Source organism: Barbus barbus (assembly GCF_936440315.1).
Source record: "Barbus barbus genome assembly, chromosome: 32".
Taxonomy (NCBI): Eukaryota; Metazoa; Chordata; class Actinopteri; order Cypriniformes; family Cyprinidae; genus Barbus; species Barbus barbus.
The window spans coordinates 27342841-27365626 of NC_136760.1; the positions used below are offsets into that span (position 1 = coordinate 27342841).

At 33.4% G+C, this 22786-nt stretch overlaps 1 protein-coding gene across 3 annotated transcripts; it reads left to right on the forward strand.

The window, feature by feature from the left end:
* The first annotated feature begins 107 nt into the window (after positions 1-107).
* Positions 108-22333, forward strand: LOC306852305 (exocyst complex component 7-like). Of its 3 annotated transcripts, none has more exons than XM_079389018.1 (19): positions 169-333; positions 582-647; positions 1338-1522; positions 2904-3009; positions 3095-3317; positions 7704-7868; positions 11072-11161; positions 14250-14395; positions 14473-14625; positions 14719-14817; positions 15867-15929; positions 16035-16101; positions 18693-18758; positions 19488-19608; positions 19786-19881; positions 19965-20028; positions 21255-21296; positions 21767-21900; positions 22007-22333. In XM_079389018.1, the coding sequence occupies exons 1-19, from the start codon at positions 274-276 to the stop codon at positions 22107-22109; spliced, it is 2049 nt and encodes a 682-aa protein (XP_079245144.1). In that variant the 5' UTR covers positions 169-273; the 3' UTR covers positions 22110-22333. The 3 variants fall into 3 exon arrangements, with proteins under 3 accessions (XP_079245146.1, XP_079245144.1, XP_079245145.1); XM_079389019.1 differs by lacking the exon at positions 11072-11161 and adding an exon at positions 12580-12642; XM_079389020.1 differs by lacking the exon at positions 11072-11161 and having other exon boundaries at positions 108-333.
* The last annotated feature ends 453 nt before the right edge of the window (positions 22334-22786 follow it).

Consider the following 22786-nt stretch of genomic DNA (forward strand, 5'->3'; position numbering starts at 1 on the left):
TGCATTGCAAAAAAAAAAAAAAAAAAAGCAAGTGAAAGTAAAAATTTTTTTTAATAATTATATTATAGATTGGTGATTTGGACTCATTCAAGCAACAACAACAAAAAACCCGGAGGACTTTTATTTTGTACATGCGATTCTCTTCACTGCCGTTTTTCCGTTTGTGTTGTATAGTTTCCGCTGTCTTCACGTTAATGTTGTAATATTATTGTGGATTTTGCGTTGATTCGGACGGATCCAGCGGTCATTTCTGTCATATTTCTGCCTGTCAGGATGATCCCGACCGAAGACGCGTCCGCTCGGAAGCAGCAGATCGAGGACAAACTCAAACAGGTCTGTTAAAAACAGATAAACCCGGAAGAATGAAGAATAACACGAGAATCCCGTGATGAGGATGTTATTAATGTCATTCAGAATCTGCGTGATTGTCTTCAAAATAATGTCACAAAGCGTTTTAGAAGCTTAATGATAGAAAAATTATCCTGTCAATAAGTGCCCTGTTGATGTGGGGAATTCACTTGAGAATATTATAAGTTACAGCATGTATAACCTATGTGTTATTTATCGTCTTCCATCTACAGGAACAAGAAACTCTGTCTTTCATTCGTGAAAGCCTGGAGAAGAGTGACCAGCTCACTAAAGGAATGGTGAGAGATGATCCATTCATATATTGGTGGAAGTGTGTGTGTGTGTGTGAGTGTGTGTGTGTGTGTGTGTGTGTGTGTGAGAGAGAGAGAGAGAGTGTGTGTGTGTGTGTGTGAGAGAGAGAGAGAGAGAGTGTGTGTGTGTGTGTGTGAGAGAGAGCGCGAGAGTGTGTGTGTGTTTATGTGGTTTATGAGGACACAAATTTGTATAATGACATGGGTATGACAGAGGTATTACAATATGAAGGTGGTTTATGAGGACACTGCCTATGTCCCCGTAATTCAAAAGGCTTAAAAAACATACTAAATGGTGTTTTTTTTTTTAATCTAAAAATGCACAAAGTCTCCTGTGAGGGCTAAGTTTAGGTGTAGGGTTGGTGTAGGGCAATAGCACACACAGTTTGTTCAGTATAAAAACCATTACGCCTATGGAGAGTCCCCATAAACCACAAAAACCAACGTGTGTGTGTGTGTGTGTGTGTGTGTGTGTGTGTGTGTGTGTGTGTGTGTGTGTGTGTGACAGTGTGTGTGTGTGACAGTGTGTGTGTGAGTGAGTGTGTGTTTTAAGGTCAAACTGAAATAACAGCTTTCTGCAGTGTTGTAGGATGATATTTGCTGTACAAATACCATTATCTTCTGTTACTTCCATTGTAAATATTATTTTGACTGAATGTATGTTTTGTTTCCTGTAAGGTGTCCATCCTGTCCTCGTTCGAGAGCCGTCTGATGCAGCTGGAGAACTCCATCATCCCGGTCCATAAACAGACGGAGAATCTGCAGCGGCTGCAGGAGAACGTGGACAAGACTCTCTCCTGCTTGGATCACGTCATCAGTTATTATCACGTGGCCAAAGACACCGATAAGATCATCCGGGAAGGGTGAGTGCGATATATAGACCGATATATCGGCCAGACGTTATCGGCTGAGAACTGTAGGAAGTATAAGTGATCGTTCCTCCTTGATTCATTTACAAATATAACAACAGCTATCTGTACTTTTCTGTTTTATACATTAGTTATAATATTTCAGCTATTTTTAGGACATTTCTAATTAATTAATTATCTTATTTTATTTAAAAATGAATCATTTTAATATTTATCATTATTTACATGATTAAATAATACAATTTCATGTGTATTTACTATTTTAATAAAATTATTAAATATATATTTTTAATTTAATTATACTCACCAAGGCTGCATAATAAACTATAATTATAATATATGACCCTGGAGCACAAAAGCAGTCATAAGCAGCACAGGTATATTTATAGCAATAGACAACAATATGGGTCAAAATTATCCATTTTTCTTTTATGCCAAAAAATCATTAGGATATTAAATAAAGGTCATGTTCCATGAAGATATTTTGTAAAAAAAAATATTTTTGATTAGTAATATGCATTGCTAAGAACATTTGGACAACTTTAAAGGCGATTTTCTCAATATTTTGATTTTTTTTTGCACCCTCAGATTCCAGATTTTAAAATGGTTATATCTCAGCTAAATATTGTGCGATCCTTAGAGGCATCAATGGAAAGCTTATTTATTCAGCTTTCATATGATGTATAAATCTCAATTTTAAAAAATTGACCCTTATGACTGGTTTTGTGGTCCAGGGTCACATGTAGTATAATGTATATAAAATACATTTATAATTTATAATACTAATGTATAATAATGTATAACTTAATTGCAGATTGATAGATAGTTAGATATGTGTCAAGTCAAGTCAGCTTTATTTATATAGTGCTTTTAACAATACAGATTGTGTCAAAGCACTTAACAGTATCAGATTGGAGGATAGAGTGTCAGTAATGTATAATAATAAGATTAAACTCTCAATTTTCAGTTAAAGGCATTTCATTATTGAGTTCAGAGATGTCATTGTCTAGATCAGTTTAGTACAATTACAGTTCAACAGCTTTAATTTTTAAATAAATAATTATTTTAAATTATTAACATTATTAAATAAAAATATAAAGTAGTTTAAGTAAATTATTAAATATAGTTATTGTAAAGTCCCTTTATAAGACTGCATATACTTGATCAAAAATACAATAAAAACACTAATATTGTGAAATATTATTACAGTTTTAAATAACACATAAAATATAGATAGACAGACAGACAGATAGATAGATAGATAGATAGATAGATAGATAGATAGATAGATAGATAGATAGATAGATAGATAGATAGATAGATAGATAGATAGTTAGATAGATAGACTCTGATTTGTCAGTCACTGCTCTTGCAGGCCTGCAGGTCGTCTGGACGAGTATCTGGCCTGCATTGCAAAGATCCAGAAAGCCGTGGAGTATTTTCAGGACAACAATCCCGACAGTCCTGAGCTCAACACAGTGGTACGTACAGTGTGTCACACTCTCAGACTCCTCTCACGCTTCTTCAGCCCGTATGAAGCTCCTCAGCGAGGCTGTTCTGTTGCAGAAAGCGCGCTTCGAGAAGGGGAAGGAGCTGCTGGAGGCGGAGTTTCGCAGCCTGCTGACACGCTACAGCAAGCCAGTGCCGCCCGTCCTCATCCTGGACGCCATCGGACGAGACGAGGACATGGAGGTGCAGGAGGACGTGACGCTGGAGCACCTGCCTGAAGCCGTCCTGCAGGACATCATCTGCATCTCCGCCTGGCTGGTGGAGTACGGACGCAACCAAGGTGGACACGCGCAAACGCTTTTATCTGTGCTGTATGTCAGAAAGTGTGTTAGTGCCATTGGTGTCATTACTGTTGGTTCTGTAAGTAAATTTTCCATTCATTTTTCTCAAAGGGATGTTTAAAAAGTCGCTGTAAGCTAGTGGTGTGCAATATATATCGTCTGCGATAATATTGTAATTGTTTTAAGGATGTGCGATTTGACATTGAGTATCATTCAAAACACACTACAGAGTGCATGCATACATTACGTGAAGTCTAGACTAGTGCGTGTGCGCATTTAGAGTCTAATGAAATCCCTTTAGATTGACCACAAATTCAAGAAAATGTATATATTTATACCATTTCATATAGCCTAGTTAATCAATTTCACACGAAGAGTGCCGTTTTTTCTACAAAAATGTTTTTAGGATTATTTTAGGACCAGGATTACATTTTTTTTACATTAATAATAAGTTAATTACATTTTAGACACCATATATCCGGTTCACCATATATATATTTCAACAACAAAAAATAATTCCAAACACAACCACAGCATTATTTTGCGTCTCTTGAGCAACATGAAGGTGTTTTGTTCCTGAATGAATCATCCGCTTAAATGATTCGGTTCAATCGCAATGACTCACTTAGTTACAGTGACTTGCTGCCACCTGCTGGCAGATTTAATTTCACATTCAGAGTTTCTTTTATTATTTAAATAATTTCAAATATCAGTACTCAAAAGATTATGGTCACTTTTAGAAAAAGATGGCTTTATAAAGGTAAAAATGCCCATAAATGTAAAGATCAGTGAAAACTTATTGGAAAAGATTCATTTCTATCAGTATGAACTGACCACCAGTAACGTGCGGTGAAATCTTGTCATGGGTAGGCTGTGACCTATCAATGTGGCATATATGTTCATATATGAATGTTCATATCAATGTAGAGCGCTTTGAGTGCTTAGAAAAGCAGAAAAGCGCTATATAAATGTAATGAATTATGAATTATTATGAATTATTATATATTCATTCAGTTAATGTAGCAACCCAAGTTCATATCAGGCATCATCACATCGCTGCCTGCATACAGCAAAGTCAGTCATATGTGAGGCTAATGCACAATCAAATCTAATAATCAAATTAATGGACACATCTATCTTATGATGACTTATACAACAAACAAATGTTTTGTGCGGGACACAGTCTTGAGCCTGGTTTCTCCCAAGGTTTTTTTCTCTATTCTGTCACCGATGGAGTTTTGGTTCCTTGCCGCTGTCGCCTCTGGCTTGCTTAGTTGGGGACGCTTCATTCCAGCGATATCGCCGACCTTATTGCAAAGACACTATTCAAACTTATTGACACTTTATTTTCATTTTTTTTGATATTGTGCAGTGCTTTGACACAATTTGCATTGTAAAAAGCGCTATATAAGTAAGGTGACTTGACTTGACTTGACTTGACACAGTAAGAGAGGGAAGCGGCGCGGTGTGAGCGAACCGACAAGCAGCCTAGTCACTCCTTCAAAATGCGCAAACGCGCACAGACAGCCACACACGCTATTGGTCTGGTGACGGCGCACCAGGATTTGAATAGGCTACAGTCAGAAAACATTGTCAGCAGTACAGCTTTAAAGTACAAAAACAGCTTATTCGCTCCTACAAACTGCGCTAGGCGCACACACCGACACGCAATGAGCATCTGGCGACAGCGCACCAGGATTAAAAAAAGAGAACTAGAAAACAGCATTTTAACCCTTACGAAATGCACCATAATCGCACAGATAGACATACAGTACAAATGTGGCAGAGGTGATGGAAGAGATAACATTTTGGTGTCAGCGCACAGCAGGCCTATAGCCCACCATCAGACAACACACACAAAGCCAATATACGGGTTTTTAAAAAAATAATAAATAAATTAATAGTTTACGTTTTAAAGGGGGTGCTTACTTTTATTTGTAGACGAAGTCCATACGTCTATCCCTCTGGACAAAGCTGTCAATTACTTTGTTGTAAAAGTCCTCTTTGTTGGGTGTATTACTCAATTTCATGAGTTGACAGCCAACGCTAGGCGCCGCTAGATGCTAGTATCGGGAAACGCGGATTGAGTGAGAGCGAGTGGATCACGTGACATGAAGCAAGCTCGGTCTCTGCCTCAATGTTGATAATTCAAGACAGCATGAGAACTGATTGCGCATGCGCAAATCTACGTAAACTACGTTCTATGGACCAAAGAGGCACTGCTAACCTCTGCCTCAATGGCCATGGCCTTGAATTTCCTGCATGAAACAATGGTTTTTAGGAGCAAACAATGGCAAAATGAGTATATTATGTGTATTCCTGAAAAACTTTATTACAAAAAATAATATTTGGAATAAAATAAATGCAATTAATAATGTGGTTTGAGGTTAATTAATAAAGCTCTTGGAATTAATAAATGTAATGTCAACATTGGTGAGGCACTGCCTACCCTGCCTACCCTGACCGCACCTCCCTGCTGACCACCACACAGAATATGAAGACTATCAAAATCTTTAGGAGTCAGCTGTCCACGGCAGTCCTTAAGGTACAATAACACACTCAATAAAATATCGTCTAATTATCGTTATCGATAAAATCCCAGAAAATATAGAGATATTGTTTTTGTCAATATCGCGCACCCCTAATGTAAGCAGTGAACCTAACCAACCAGTAACGAGCAGAAGCACAACACAAACTCAAACTAGGACTGCAAAACAATTAATCGCGATTAATCACATAAACAAAATAAGTCTATGTTTACATACTATATGTGTGTGTACTGTGTATATAAATACACATACATATAAGTATATATATTTTTACATTTTTGTATGTATATGTATTTATACTTGTATATACTTTATATTATATATAAATCAAACATATTTTTCTGTAATATACACATGTATGTGTGTGTATTTATTTATACATAATAAATATATACAGTACACACGCATACTATGTAAACATAGACTTTTATTTTGAATGCGACTAATTGTTTTGCAGCCCTACTACAAACATTTATTTGAAGCAAAACAGTATTTGAAGATCAGGACTAAAATCCCATGAGGCATTGCAAATGACATAAATTTAAAATGATCGTAAAATATAAAACTATTCATATTTTTTACATTAATTAAATGCTGCCTTGGTGAGCGGGAGAGAGAGAAATTTATTTTAAATGTAATTATTTAATATAGTAAACAATTAAATTTTAATTGTTAATTTAAAACACCAAATTAAATTACATAAAATAATTAATTAATTGAATATAAATGTATATATATATATATATATAAAGCATATTAAATGCAAGCAAAGTGTCTGCTTTAATGTTTTAAATGACTTTTGTGGAAAAAAGTAAAAAAAAAAATCATTATAATTCAGCATAGCAGATATATTTGTGTAAAAATTAGTGCTGTCAAATGATTAATCACGATTAATCGCATCCAAAATAAAAGTTTTGTTTGCATAATATATGAGTGTGTACTGTGTATATTTAATATGTATATATAAATACACACACATGCATGTATATATTTCAGAAAAATAGGTTATGTTTATATATTAATTATATATATTTATAATATAAATTATATGAATATAAATATAGACATGTAAATACATGTAAATATTTTCCAAATATATACTGTATGTGTGTGTATTTATATATACATAATAAATATACACAGAACACACACATATATTATGCAAACAAAACTTTTATTTTGTATGTGATTAATCGCGATTAATCGGTTGACAGCACTAGTAAAAATTAAACAACACTTATTCTGACCTGTACTTAAAATATATAAAAGAATAAGCGAACATACTAAATTTTAAACTTCTTAAACATGGTCTTTTAATGAAATCTAATGATTCTTGTTCTAAATATGACTTTTTTTCTGTAAATTCAGGTAAAAAAGGGAAATATAGTCATTAGTGTTTGTTAAAAAAAAAAAAAACAAGTTAACTTCTAATGTACAAAAAAGCCAAATGTATTAGATATTATTATTTGTTGATTGGATCTTTGGAAACAATGTATTGTTTCCAATGTATGTTTTATGTTTATTTTAAATTTACACACAATTATTATTGCATAAAACAATAATAATAATTATTATTTCACCACGAGTTCTGCTAGTAATTCACTATAATAATAGTGTAAATTTCACTAAAATAATTAAATTAATGTGAAAAGATGGCTTTAACAAATGCATATATCATTGATTAACAACCTCACAACAGGTCTGTCTTTAATAGCTTATCAGTTATCATTAAAAATCAATTTCTCTATGGAAAATGAATGGGTTTTACTTCCAGAACCTGACTGTTGCTCTCTGAGGATGTTTGAAATCTCACGTCGTGTGTTTGTTTCTCTGCAGACTTCATGAACGTGTATTTCCAGGTCCGGTCCAGTCAGCTGGATCGGTCCATTAAGGGTCTAAAGGAGCATTTCCGTAAGAACAGCGCCACCTCTGCCATCCACTCGCCTGCTGTTCAGACCAAACGCAAGGAGACGCCCACCAAGAAGCCTCCCAAAAGACCAGGTCAGTGACCTTTAACCCTTCACCTCACTAGACCGGGTCTCTGTGGGTTTCTGGTGGTCCTGATCAGGTGTATCTGACTTCCATCCCGTCGAAGTTCTCCTCTTCTCTCATTCCCAGTGTGTGTGCTTACTAACCGTCTCCTCTCCCCGTTTCTCTTCTCTGTCTCACTCGTGTCTGATGATGTCAGTCTACATCCCAGGTAAAGTTGCAGGTGTGATTGTGTCCATCGCTTGCTTCTGTTTGCAGAGCCAGTGCTTCCCATTATACGCACACACACATAAGCAACAGAACAGGCTATGAAAGGCAGTCTTTCGCACCGCAGGAACCTTTTCATAGTACCTGAACTAATTGTGGAACTACCCACTTTTTGGCGTGTTCGCACCACGGGAACTAGGAACTGTTTTAGTTCCGGGAACACCGTTTGGAGGAACTAAATTAGCTCCTACATCAGAGTAGGGTTCTAGGAACAGTTCTAGGAACTATCCGTGACGTAAGTGTACGCTGAGACAAATGTGTATTTAGTTGAAAAAAATTGACCTTAATGATAAACAAAAAAAAACCACACTAACACTCAAAGGTCTGCGGTTGTTAAGATTTTTTAATTAATAAAAATAATGTATTTAAAAATAATAGATAATTTTAATTAAATAATAATTTTATTAATTTTAGTTATTTTAGTATTTATATTAACAATTAAAGTCAAGCCTGCATTTATTTGATAAAAAAACAGTATTATTGTGAAATATTGTTACTCTTTAACATAATGGTTTCCTATTTTAATATACTTTAAACTGTATTTTATTCCTGTGATGCAAAGCTGAATTTTCAGCTGATTTGCTGCTCGAGAGACATTTCTGATTATTATCGTTGTTGAAAACAGCTGTGCTGCCCAATATTTTTGTGGAAACTGTGAGACATTTCATTTGTCAGTATTCACAGATGTTCAAAAGTTCAAAAGAGCAGTTTTTACTTGAAATAGAAATCTTTGCAACATTATAAATGTCTTAACTGTTACTTCTGATCAATTTATTGTGTCCTTGCTGAATGAAAGTATTAATTTCTTAATTAAAAAAACCTTACTTAATCCAGACCTTTGAACAGTAGTGTTTTATGAACCATTTAGACTGATATTTATTTTATTTTCGTTCCTTTAATGTGAAAACAAAAGGCCTTTATACACACACAAATGGACACGTACACCATAGCAGACACACACACACACACACACACACGATTTATATCTCAGCCAGACCAGTTGTTATTAACCAGGATAACTAGTATATTGAGCTAGTTTCTGTAACAGACGTTCTCCTTCCCCTCGGTTGGAACTGGGAGTCAGTTTGGAGCATTAGTACAGGCTTTCACAGTGGTGTTACTGTATTTTCTCGGCGTGGAGGGCACTTTTTGTTGGCTAACAGCTCTGTATTGCGTACAGAGAGTTTAATACAGAGAAGGATAGTTTGTTTTCTACTAACACACTAACACTGACCGCATGCTCACTCCTCACCACACAGGGGCACTGTGACCGATCTGCCCTCACTAACAGACTGACTCTGTCTTGGTCATGTTTGACACCATGCTTATTATTGCCGAAGAAAACATTTACTGCATATTAACTGCTTATTAAAGGGGTCATGTCACAATAAATGAATGTTTTCTTTAATATTTTGATCATTGCATTCTAAATTTTGATCATTGCAACACAAAAGATGAATGCAGACTAGTCTTCAAGAACAGCTTCATGATTATTTATGAAATCAGCCATCGTTAATTTCTGACTGTTCTCATTTACTCAACTTTAGCCAGTCATAATAGAGCTCATTTACATACACAAGTCTGTAATAACAACCCGTTCCATTTCCAGGGTCAAAGAGAATGAAATGCACTGAAAAACTAAATGATCACAGAGAACTTTTCTTAAAGGGAAAACTGATATGATATGTGATATGACCCCTTTAAGACACATGCCTTTAGTTTTAGCGGCACAATGACTGTCTGATGTGTTTGAGTTTATGATATTAAGCAGGTTTTAGATTGTGTGGCTGATGTATTAATAACTGTATTAACATCACTGTATGTGACACAATGCTGTGGTTTAATAGCTGTGATGGATTAACCAGTTGTATTTTCTCCTCATTGTGTGTGTGACGTGTTATTCAGTCTGTTTAGCTGTAGACATTGTGATGTGATGTGATGTTATGTAATGCTTGTGCACTGCATGTGTGTGTCCGAGTGTGTATGCAAGGTCCAAAATTAACTTCCTGCCACTCCTACTAATGACGAGTCAACTGATAAAGCGTACTGGCAATAAATCAATCAATTATATATGTGTGTGTGTGTATATATATTAACAGACCAATTACATACAATTATTTTATATAAATATACATTATTTGCCATACTATATTTTTTCTTCCAAAATAAACACATTCTGACTAAATTGAAAGAAAATAAATCCACTATTATTTTAAAGGCACTTTTATTACCTAAGCATTATGCATTTAGCTTCCCAAATAAAAATACTATAAATGACAATAATTTATTACAGTAGAAAGAAAACCTTATGCAGCATTTAATTAATCAAAAAAGCTCACTAATTTTTTCCTTCCATTTATTTAAAACAAGTAATAATGTTTCAGATATGCTTTGAATGTAAGTAAATTCAAATCTTTGTTTATATTTAATTTAATTTTTTATATATTAAAAAAATGTCAGGCTTCCAAGATAAATGTGAATTTAAAAATATTTAAATGTTAAAAATTGGAGACTTTTTGTGTGTTTTTGTTTGTAAACCAATTAACAGTTTTTTACAGTAGCATTTTTAGTCTTTTACAGTGTGCTTGAAAACATCACTAAAATCAGTTCTTTCAATTTGACCATATAATGTTGCTAATGTTGCATTTCCTAATATCCTAATCCAGTTTATTGGCTTAAATCAGTGTAACAGTGATTGTCAGAGGTTCATGTTGGACCGTGTGTGTGTGTGTGTGTGTGTGATTGCTGTGGTGTCGGCTGTAGTCTCGGAGGGATCTGGATTTCTCTCAGTTGTTGCTCTGGTGTCGGTGAAAAGGGTTTCAGACGCTTTTCCTCTTCCTCACGGTGTCTTCCTCTGTTTTCCTCCTGCAATCCCTGCGTCTCTCCCCTTCTCTCTGTCTCTCTCTCTCTCTCTCTCTGTTTCTCTGTTTGGGTGTTGATGGGCGCAGGCACGATTCGTAAGGCTCAGAATCTGCTCAAACAGTACTCTCAGCATGGCCTGGATGGAAAAAAGGGTTCTAACCTCACTCCTCTGGAAGGTAAAGCACGCTGTCTTTCTGGTTTCTTTCCTCTTCTCAAGCTCTGTCTCTGCTTTTTTTTCTCTCACTTCTGGTGTTTTTGAGCTGTTCCTGCGTTTCGGAAAACAACAGTCGGATAACACAGAAACGTATGGGCCACAGCAGTTTCGTCCTCAGTGAGGTGGAGAGAGACCAGCCTTCCTGAGAGAGCCACTGTTTGTCTCATCCGTGCAATATATCTTTATTTAATCAAATTAGAGTTATTTTTAAAATTATGCATGAATAATTCCAAATAATGTCATAGATTTATATTAAATTAAATAATAATTGTGTAATTAATAGCATTAATAATGGTTTTATTTAATATAAAACAAGGAATTAAGTGACTTTAAGTGAAACTTAAAACACTTTAATTTACAGTTTCAATGATTTGAAAACTTGGCAGCATTTAGCTACAAAGATTGCCAAAATAGTTTGCAAAACCTGTCAAATGTTTAGAAAAAGCTGAGTTTGCTAAACAGGTTTTTATCTGACATTTAATGCAGGAAATTTGACTTATTAGACTTGCCGATGCATTTTATTTTGCTTAAAAAAAAAAGATTATTAAATGTCTTCATCCCTCTAAATGCTGCTATGTTTGTGACATCATACTATCAGTATTGCCATTAAGTAAAACTATTTTTTTTTAAAGTTCACAATGAGAAATAAAGCTGAAATAAAATATAAATATTATTAAAAAAAACTAAATGAAAATTAGAAATGTTACTTTGGCAGCTAACTGGAAAAAAAAAGGTTGAAGTGCTAAGATGACAAACTAAAACTGAAATAAATATAAATAAAATTTAAACAAAAAAATAACTAATAAAAATGAAAAAGCAACTGAATCAAACTGAAACTAAAAATATAAAAAGAGTACAGAAATATTACTGAGAATTAAAATAAAATATAAAAATAGTATAGTATATAAATATCACAAATTAAAATAACACTGAAACTATAACAATTGCATAAAAATAATATATGACTCAAATGAAAATGAACACTGAAACTATAAAAATAGCATATAATTGTATATAAAAATAACACTGCATCATATAACCGCATCTAAGTGAAATCAGATATTTCCACATTTTAAGTCCAACTTCTGTTGACTTTTCCGAGTAGGAATTAGACTTTTTGAGTTGAGCGTGGCAGCAGGAAGATCGTGGTCGTTGTTTTCTCTCTCAAACTGAGGACAGACTGTTGTGACATCAGTGTTTCCCATAAGTCTCTGTGCTTTGCTGGGTCCATCGGTGCACTTAGACCCCCACTAACATCCAGCACTCGGTCGAGCCGCGTGAGTGTTTCCTTTGCTTTGTGGGCGGGTGAGCTTGTTTAGCACTCCCTCTGTAGCCTTGAGAGAGTGACTCGGGTCATGTGACTATATCCTAACCAATCAGGTTTCGATCATGACCTGCGTGGGGTTAAGCACCTGTCTGACGACAAGCATGGGGCGGCTGCAGGTGAGTCTGACCTCAAAGATTACGAAAAACACTTACTGTATCTTTAAAAACAAGCTACAGCAGTTATTCTGACTCATCCCTCAGTCTATTAAAAAGAACAAATGATGTAATTTGTTACATTAGCCTCAAGTGAACACACATCTTGTGTAAATCCTGTTGTTGAGTGTTTAAAATGATGTGAATGTTTCTACTGTTGCAGTGGCCCAGCTAAAGATCACCTTTAAACAAGTTTTTGTGTTCTTACAAACTGAGGGATGAGTTTGTGTTATTATCAGTATCTCAAAGATGTTGTTAGAATGCTAAATATTCATTTAAGAGAGGTTATCAATAGTTTCAACAGTGACTTCAAAGAGTGAGTGATTAATTCCTTAAAAATGACATTCTACATTTAATTGTAATAATTTTAATTTCTTTCTTGATAAAATTGTTTTATAATTAATATCATTCAAGTTATTATTGATTTATATATGTATTATTATGCATTTTAATTAAATGCCATTAATGAGTAATTATAATATTATTAATTATTAAAAAAATATTTATTTAATTTCAAAGAGTCAGTGATTCTGTCAGTTCATTCAATATCAAATCAGACCTTAAAAATGTAAGTGGTCATCCTACATTCAAGTCTTTTGCTTAAAATTTTCGCAACATTGCATTGGTTTGAACATCCAGTAACATGGATATTATTTATATGCATCATTGAGACTCGTTATTAGATATTAGATATGAAGAAACATTAGCAGGATTGTTCTGATGTTTTTAACGATCATTTAATCAAATGCTGTAAATTAAGTTTCCTGCAGTATCACACAACATTATCTCAGAAATCATATTTATTGTGTTACAGTATATGTTGAAAAAGTCAAAATGATTTGGAAATTTTAGTAACGCACATATGATTGAGAAATTACATCTTTATTTCTCATTTATAGCTCTTTGGTCTTGTATTGATCAGATATATTATATATCAGATATATATATATATATATATATATCAGAACCAAACTGAATTGTAAAAATAATGAGTCTTTTCAAATATCAAATAGGTTTTAATTCTGTTCAATGCTTTAATCATATTAAGTTTAAGATACGTGACCCTGCAGCACAAAAGCAGTCTGAAGTCGCTGGAGTATATTTGTAGCAATAGCCAAAAATACATTGTATGGGTCAAAATTATCCATTTTTCTTTTATACCAAAAATCATTAGGATATTAAGTAAAGATCATGTTGCATGAAGATATTTTGAACATTTCCTACTGTAAATATATCAAAAGTTAATTTTTGATTAGTAATATGCATTGCTAAGAACTTCATTTGAACAACTTTAAAGGAGATTTTCTCAATATTTAGATTTTCCTCAGATTCCGGATTTTCAAATAGTTGTATCTCGGCCAAATATTGTCTCCTAACAAACCATACATCAATGGAAAGATTATTTATTCAGCTTTCATATGACGTATAAATCTCAATTTAAAAAAAAATTATACTCATGACTGGTTTTGTGACATATTATTAATATATCACCCCTGGTCCACAATGATCATATTAGAATGTAGTTTTCTTGAACTCTGACAGGTGTGTGTGTGTGTGTGTGTGTGTCTCAGGGAAGGATGATGTGTTGGACGTCGAGATCGATTCGTATATCCACTGCATCAGCGCGTTTGTGAAGCTGGCTCAGAGTGAATATGCATTACTGACCGAGATCATTCCAGAACATCACCAGAAGAAGACCTTCGACTCGCTCATACAGGTCAGTGTGGTGTGTGTGTGTGTGTTCGTTGTGTGTGTGCACGCGTGTGTGTTTAATCCCAGTGTTTGTCGCTGCAGGAGGCGTTGGATAATCTGATGCTGGAGGGCGATAACATCGTGTCAGCGGCGCGTCGAGCCATCATGAGACACGATTACTCCGCTGTGCTGACCATCTTCCCCATCCTGCGCCACCTCAAGCAGACCAAACCAGACTTTGACACCACGCTACAGGTAGATAGAGACCAAATGAAAAAAAAAAATAATTAAACACTGGATTTTTGCCACAGTGTTGTAGACGATGTCATATCCTGCCTTGTGGTGCAGGGAACGGCTGCCAGCACCAAGAACAAGCTCCCAGCTCTCATCACCTCTATGGAGACCATCGGAGCTAAAGCACTGGAGGAGTTTGCTGACAGCATCAAGGTAGATCACACACAACCACTAACAGTTCCTGTCAGGATATCAGGTGCAGAATCATATTCTTTTATTCATTTAGATAGTTTTATTATTTAATTTATTGTTTTATTTAATTTTAAAGAAATTATTATTATTGTTATTATTTAATAATGTTATTATTTAAAATTATTATTTACTATTTAATAAATAAATAATATAAAATAGTTTTAAAATATTATATTATTATTATTATTATCAATATTTATTAACAGTTGAGTATTTTTTTCAGGATTCTTTGATGAATAGAAATATCCAAAGATCAGCATTTATCTGAAATAAAAAGCTTTTGTAACATTATACACTATACCATTCAAACGCTTGGAGTCAGTATAATTGTTATTTTTTTGGTAAAGAAATTATAGAATTTAATACTTTTAATTAGCAAGGATTCTTTAAATTGATCAAAAGTGATGATCAGGCATTTATAATGTAACAAAAGATTTCTATTTCAGATAAATGCTGTTCCTCTGAACTTTCTATTCATCAAAAAAAACTGAAAAAATTATACTCAGCAGTTTTCAACATAATAATAATAATAATAAATGTTTTTTGAGCAGCAAATCAGAATATTAGAATGATTTCTGAAGGATTATGTGACTGGAGTAATGATGCTAAAAATTCAGCTTTGAAATCACAGAAATAAATTACATTTTAAAATATATTCAAATTATCAAGTTATCTTCTATAGTAAAAATATTTCAAAATTTGAGTTTTTATCTGTACTTCGGATCAAATAAATGCAAGCTTGGTGAGCAGAAGAGACTTGTGTGTAATATATATATATATATATGCTTTAATTGAGTTATTTTTAATAAATGTTTATATTTTATAATTATTAATAATTACTTTTTATTTTATTAATAATAACTGAAAATGAAGTATTTTATATGCATTTTGTTATATTTTAAATACAACACATTTTATTATATTATAAAATATAAATGACATTCTTCACTACGCTGTTATATTAATGATTATTGTTATTTTCTGACATGTGATGTTCTCTAATCCAACAGAACGATCCAGATAAAGAGTACAACATGCCGAAAGATGGAACCGTACATGAGCTCACAAGCAATGTAAGATCTCTTCATTGTCCATTTTGTACAGGAAAAATACCAATAATAGTGATATGTTATAGAAGCAGACAAAGACGCTGTTTTTCTCTCGTTGTTTCTCCTCAGGCCATCCTGTTCCTGCAGCAGCTGCTGGATTTCCAGGAAACCGCCGGAGCGATGCTGGCCTCTCAGGGTAAAGCAGAGCACAGTCATGGCCACAAATAAAAAACAGACACTAACAGACTGATCCAGTAGATTTACATAGCATTTATACATCTCCCATTCTGCTATGTAATTCAAACGCAGATATAAGCTCTGTCTTGGGCAGCTGAGATGTCTGTTTTTTATCACATTCATGTTCATAACACACAGATCGCCGTCCTCACCCTCCCGTCTCCTTATTTGTCATCTGTTCTCATTTCCTGTGGTCTGCATTTCCTTTTCCTTTGGTTTTCTTGAGACAAATGTTCTGCAGAGCAAACATGATGGGTGCCGAGAGCAAATTCAAATGTTTTCTGTTTCTCTGCTGTTTTTCCTGCACCATCTTCCTCCATCCTGCAGAGGGGGCTCTAAACAACAATATACTGCTCAAAGTACCATTTCTGGCCTTAATTATTAATCACATATTATTATTTAGAAGTTGGATCTGCTAAGCAGTCTTGCATTATGATCAGATTATCAGAAAGTAAGAGTATATGCTCCATATTTTAATTTTCATAATTTAATTTTATTATAATTATTATTATTCAATTTATATATTTTATTTTAAAGCAATATTATTATTATTTAATATAATCAATAATCAATGTAAATATTATTAATTAATATTTAATAAGTAATTTTATATTCTGTAAATTCATTACTTTATTTAATTGTATTATAGTTCATATTTAATATATTATTTTTCCATTTTAAATCATTAATCAAAATGATGAATAATTCGTACAATTCATTATACATATTATTAAGCCAAAAGGTAATATTATGTTCTGTATGTTTATTAATTGATATGCATTTATTATAATTAATATTATTTAATTTATTATTTTATATTAAAGTATTATTACTGTTGTTGTTAAAGTGGTGATTGAAAATGATCAGAAAGTAATATTCTGTATGTTCATTTATATAATTTTATTATAATTAATATTATTTCATTTATTTAATTTTAAATTATTTTTTATCAAAATGATTACTAATTAATTATACTATTATTAATTAAAATATTAAATCAGAAAGTAATGTTATATGTTCCGTATGTTCGTTAATTTATATAATGTTATTATATTTTTTTAATTTTAAAGCATTATTATTATAATTCCTCCTCTTCTTATGTTCTGTACACTCATGTTCACAGCAGTGCATGCCGCTCTGTAGCTCCTCCCACTGTGTTCTCAGCCCCGCCCACTCATCTCGGCTTCAGTCACATGATGCTCGCTCATCCTGGCTGGCTATTAGTGGTGAAGCTCTTCACTAACAGAACTATATTAACGTCTCGCCCTCTGCCTCTTTCTCTTGTTCTCTTTCTCTCTCTGTTCTGCTTTGCTTCTGTCCTGTAGTACTCGGGGACACTTACAATATTCCTTTAGACCCCCGAGGTAAGCGCTCGAGCGGACGAGTAGAGCGGCACTCACGGCAACATGAAACCACAGCTGACTCCATTTACCGATACTAAAGAATAACGTTTACCAACATGTTTCACTCTGAAATACTTCAAATTATGGAAGCATAATGCGCAGCTTTCCTGTTTTGACCCCAGGTGCAGAATTGTATTATTTATTAATTTATAACATTTTATTATAGTTTCATTTGTAATATTTTAATAATATTTAATTAGTTGTTTTATGCATTATTATTATTATTATTATTTAATATTATTTAATAACAATTTTTCATGTAATACCAAAATAATTTTTCTCTCTGTCTATATATATATATATATATATACAATTTTATTATAATTAATATTATTTAATTTGATGTTTTATGCATTACTACTGCAAAATTATTTATATTATTATATATTATAATATTTTTTTATTTAATATAAACTTTTATCATTTAATACATAATTATATTTAATTATTTAATACATTGTCTAATATATATTTGAAATATAACGTGAAGTTTTTTGAGTGAAACTGGATATTCAGTGGAAAAGGGTAGGGAATTATATTATATTGGTTAATTTTTTCATGAATATTATTATGTAGTAATATTATATAATATTAAAATATGTAGGTAGTGAAATCAACCAAACATAAACAATGTAAAATAGATAAAAGAGATGCACTCAATCACTCACAATAACTCCAGGAGCATTTATCATGATGGTAAACGGGGCCAATTTGATTTCATGTTGACTTCAGACCTTGATCTGTCTCTCTGAATCTCTTACTGTACTTGCTTTGTAGACATGCAGATGTTTGTGAAAGACTTACAGGCTTTAAATATGATGTTTCTGATGGTTTCCAGGAACTTTATCTTGTGCTGATTCAAATATTCTGTCTGTAGAAAGTTTGATCTCCTGTTATTGGCTCTGAGCTCTTCATATCATCGTCTGCAGACACCAGGATATGAAACAATCCTCTCTAAGATCTATAGAATATTGTAGCATAGTACAGGAGCCATCATTTAACCTGGGCCAAAACCAAACCGAAGCATCTAGTTTATGAGTTTATTATTTTCAGAGGTTGTCAGAATGGCTCAGACAGAAGGAAGTGAGCATGTATTGTATGTTAAACAGATGAACGGCTGTTGAAACGTGTCTCTTCTGGGTTTCAGAGAGCAGCTCGTCCGCCAGCAGCTACAGTTCAGAGTTCAGCCGGAGGCTCCTGAGCACATACATCTGTAAGACACACACACACACACACACACACACACACTAAAGAGTGCTAGGTTTTAAAAGGGTCATAACATGCATTTTATATAAGCTTTTATTATTTTTGTCTGGGTTAAATCAGTGTTATTTTCATTTTTTACTGTCTGATCTGTTTAATATCAGACAGAAAGTTGCAGAAGTTCATAATTAGACATTTTTGCAGCTCGTTTGAATGCTCTTTTTGGATTAAGGAGGAAGTTTCGAGTCTTGAAAGTTACTGTGTTTTATAGTCGTCAAACATTTTAAATTTGGTTGCTCATGAACACATTTTAAAATGTATTTTAAAAATTCTATTAAAAATCATTTCCTTTAATTGAAATTGAAAAAGCTCAAATAAAATTGAAATGCTAAAATTAATAAATAAATAAATATTTGATGAAAATGTTTTAATTTAAACAAAAGTTAGAAATATGGTCTTGGCATGTAACTGAAATAAATTGAGTTTAATTTGAAGTACTAAAATTACTAAAATTAAATGAAAAATAATTTGAAATAAAAAACTTTTTTTTTTTAAATGATTAAAGCACATGGCAAATTACCAAAATAAAATTAAAACAAAAATTAAAAAAATAAACCTAATTGAATAATCTAAATATTATAATAGTATATAATTAATAGCAAATAAATAACACTGGTTGTATTTGGAATAATTTTTGTTATATTTATGATCAGATAAATCGATGATGTTATTTGTGCAGATAAAGTCCTCGGTAACCTGCAGCTGAATCTGTCAAATAAAGCTAAAGTGTATGAAGATCCGGCCCTGCGCGCCATCTTCCTTCACAACAACTACAACTACATCCTCAAATCCCTGGAGAAGTGAGTCCTTTCACACTCTTCACAGCTTCAGTTCACTGACCAATCAGAGACGAGAGCACACACAGTACTGGCCAATCAGAAGACAGCACGGATAAAACTACTCTTTTTTCCTTATTGAATATTTGGATTATCTTAAAATAAGTGGTAGAGGTAAAATGCTGCCTGTGTGTTGTACAGGTCTGAGTTGATTCAGCTGGTGGCTGTGACCCATAAGAAGGTGGAGGGTTTGTACAGAGAGCTCATCGAGCAGGAGATCCAGAATTACCAGCGCAGGTAAACCCCCATCATCCAAACACACCAACCGTCCTGTAATGAATCAGTGAATGACCTTCTGACCTTCACTCACTCACCTACAGCTGGCTGAGGGTCACAGAGCATCTGACAGAGAGAAACATGCCAGCTTTCCAGCCTGGAACCAAAGTGAGATCATCACACACACACACAGCGATAAACTAGACCAGAAACTGTCATTGATATACTGTTTTTACTATTTTTTGATATACTGCATTATTTTTGTTCATATTTTGAATTTGGTTTTATTTTCTGTTTTAACTTTAGTTAAAGTTTTAGTAGTTTTTGATTTTTTTTTTTAAATGTCTAAGTATTTATTCATTTTTATTTATTCCTTTTTTGTTATATATTTTAATTTAGATTACATTTTTATATTAAATTTTTTTTATTTTAGTAATTTTGTTGTTTTTGTCATTTTTATTTGTTTTTTGTGTCTAAACAGTTTTTATTTATTCGTTTTAGTTTTAGTAAAATTTTGAATTAGATTTTATTTGTATATTTTTGTTAAGTAGTTAGTTTTAGTAAAGGTTTAGTCATTTTGTTGCGTGTGTGTTTTGAGGTTTTTTTTTTCGTCCAATTACTTTTTATAAATAGTTCTCAATAGTTTTAATTTATTAATTTTAGTTTATTTTGTTTTATTTTATTTCAGTTAACATTTTTATTTCAAGAAGCATTTTTATATAAATATAATATATAAACTTGCACAAATGCAGATGCAAATGCTTGGACAATGCATTACAAGCATAGAGTATTTGTTATGTTATACCAAAGTCATGTCCCTTGGTGGCCATATTTGAAACGCCTCCCGGGCATCCAAGAGCAGCTCCTATCACTTTATCTGGAGAAACATCAAATTCTCCAAAACGGTTTACTAAGCTTACGATTAAATTTCATATTTGAAATCAGCAATGAAATTTTTCTTGTGCTCAAATAGTGTTATAAAAAGCTCATTTCTCAGGCTAGATTAGCCAGTGCGCATGTGCAGTCCTGAGCGCACATCTCAGACTGTTTCTATAGCAACCGGGACTTCTAACAGCAGCTGCAGTGACACGCTGACTTTACCGATTAGCAATTGGCTCTTTCATTCAGAAGGCGGGGCTTCCTACGATTGAGCGACCATATTAAGCGTTGCATTTTTCCCCATTCAAAACTATACGAGTGACACGTCTTGGGTATTCTATAGTCTTTGGTTATGCTCAGTTAATGCTTTAATATACGGCCGTTCTGATGCAGTTTGGAATACAGTGATGCATGAAAAGCTTCTGCGTTCATCAACAGTATTTTATTGAAAATGGTTGATCATTATGTAGGGATCTCAGTTTAATCCTGCTCTCTGAATGTTTTCACATGAGCAGCTCAAAGACAAGGAACGACAGATCATCAAGGACAAGTTCAAGGTGAGAGAGAACACTTTAACTTGCTGGACTGAAGCAGCTCGGCTTTACTTCACTCCCCATCAATCATTTTTTAGAAAAAAGTCTCAAATTTGATCATCTGGCTTTTGAGGAACATTTATTTCTTCATCTCTCAATCATCATTGGATTGTATTATATGTTTGGATCATTTAAAATCTCATCATATTGTTGGGGATATAGAGAAACGACTGATATTTATATAATTTTATGTGAGTATCTGCTGTACTGTTATAAATAAGTAATTGATTTACATTACAAGCATCAGAATTTAAAATCATATAAATATCAGCCTCTGCTGCTGTAGGTTTGCTCAGTCTGAGTCTGAGTAAAACTGAGCAGTTTTTCCTCCATATTCTCACAATATCAGACTATATGATCCCTAAAAACCCGATGGACATGATGCTCAACAGAAAACACGTGCAAACCAGGCTTTGTGTTGTGTGTGTTTGCAGGGTTTTAATGATGGTCTGGAGGAGCTGTGTAGGATCCAGCAGGGCTGGGCGGTTCCTGATAAAGAGCAGCGGGACACCATCCGTCAGGCTGAGAAGAGAGTGGTTTCAGAGGCGTACAGAGCCTTCCTTCAGCGGTGAGACCTTCACACACACCTGCATGCATTTCCACGCCAGCCAATCAGAGCACAGCTGATGTGTGATCTACAGATGCACTGAGCTCATGTTTCCATGCTTTAACAGATGCGCCAACATCTCATTCACCAAAAACCCAGAGAAGTACCACCGCTACTCACCAGAGCAGGTGGAGGGGATGATTGACAAGCTCTTTGACACTTCAGCCTAGGCCACTCCCACTCGTCACCATAGCAACAGAGTCTCTGGTTTCCTTGGAGACAAACATGCTACTTTCTCCTGTAAGACGGTCTGCTTCATAACTCACTACACACCTGGAACGTCTTTGTTTGTTTTTGCTTGCTTTTTGTATAAATGTATTTATGTATATGTTTTTTGGGGGTTTAACTGCAGTAAATAAAGAGAATTCACTCCTTAGACCTCTGTTGCAGGTTTCTTCAGTTCAGTTTCTTGAATTACGCTGCGTTTATGAGACCACGACCGTTTCAAACACTACATACACAGGTGTAATGTGCCATAAAAACATCATAAATTGCACAATAGTCATGCACAAATTATTAATTTTAATTATTTTTTATTTGTAGTAATTAGAAATATATGAATTATTTTCATTCTTCTATAATATTATATTTTATATATGTTTGTTTTTGTCATTTCTTATTAATTTCTTTTGTAATTACATTTGAATTTAAAATTTTATTTTATTATTTTTTTATTCTATTTCAGTTTAATAAAATATTTTTTATATTATATTTTATTATATAAATATATATAGAGAGAAAGCATTTAATATTTGTATGTTATTTAAAATTTTATATTTCATATTTTTATAAGATAGATAGATTCCTTTAAAGAATTATATATTATTATGATCATATAAGTTGCCAT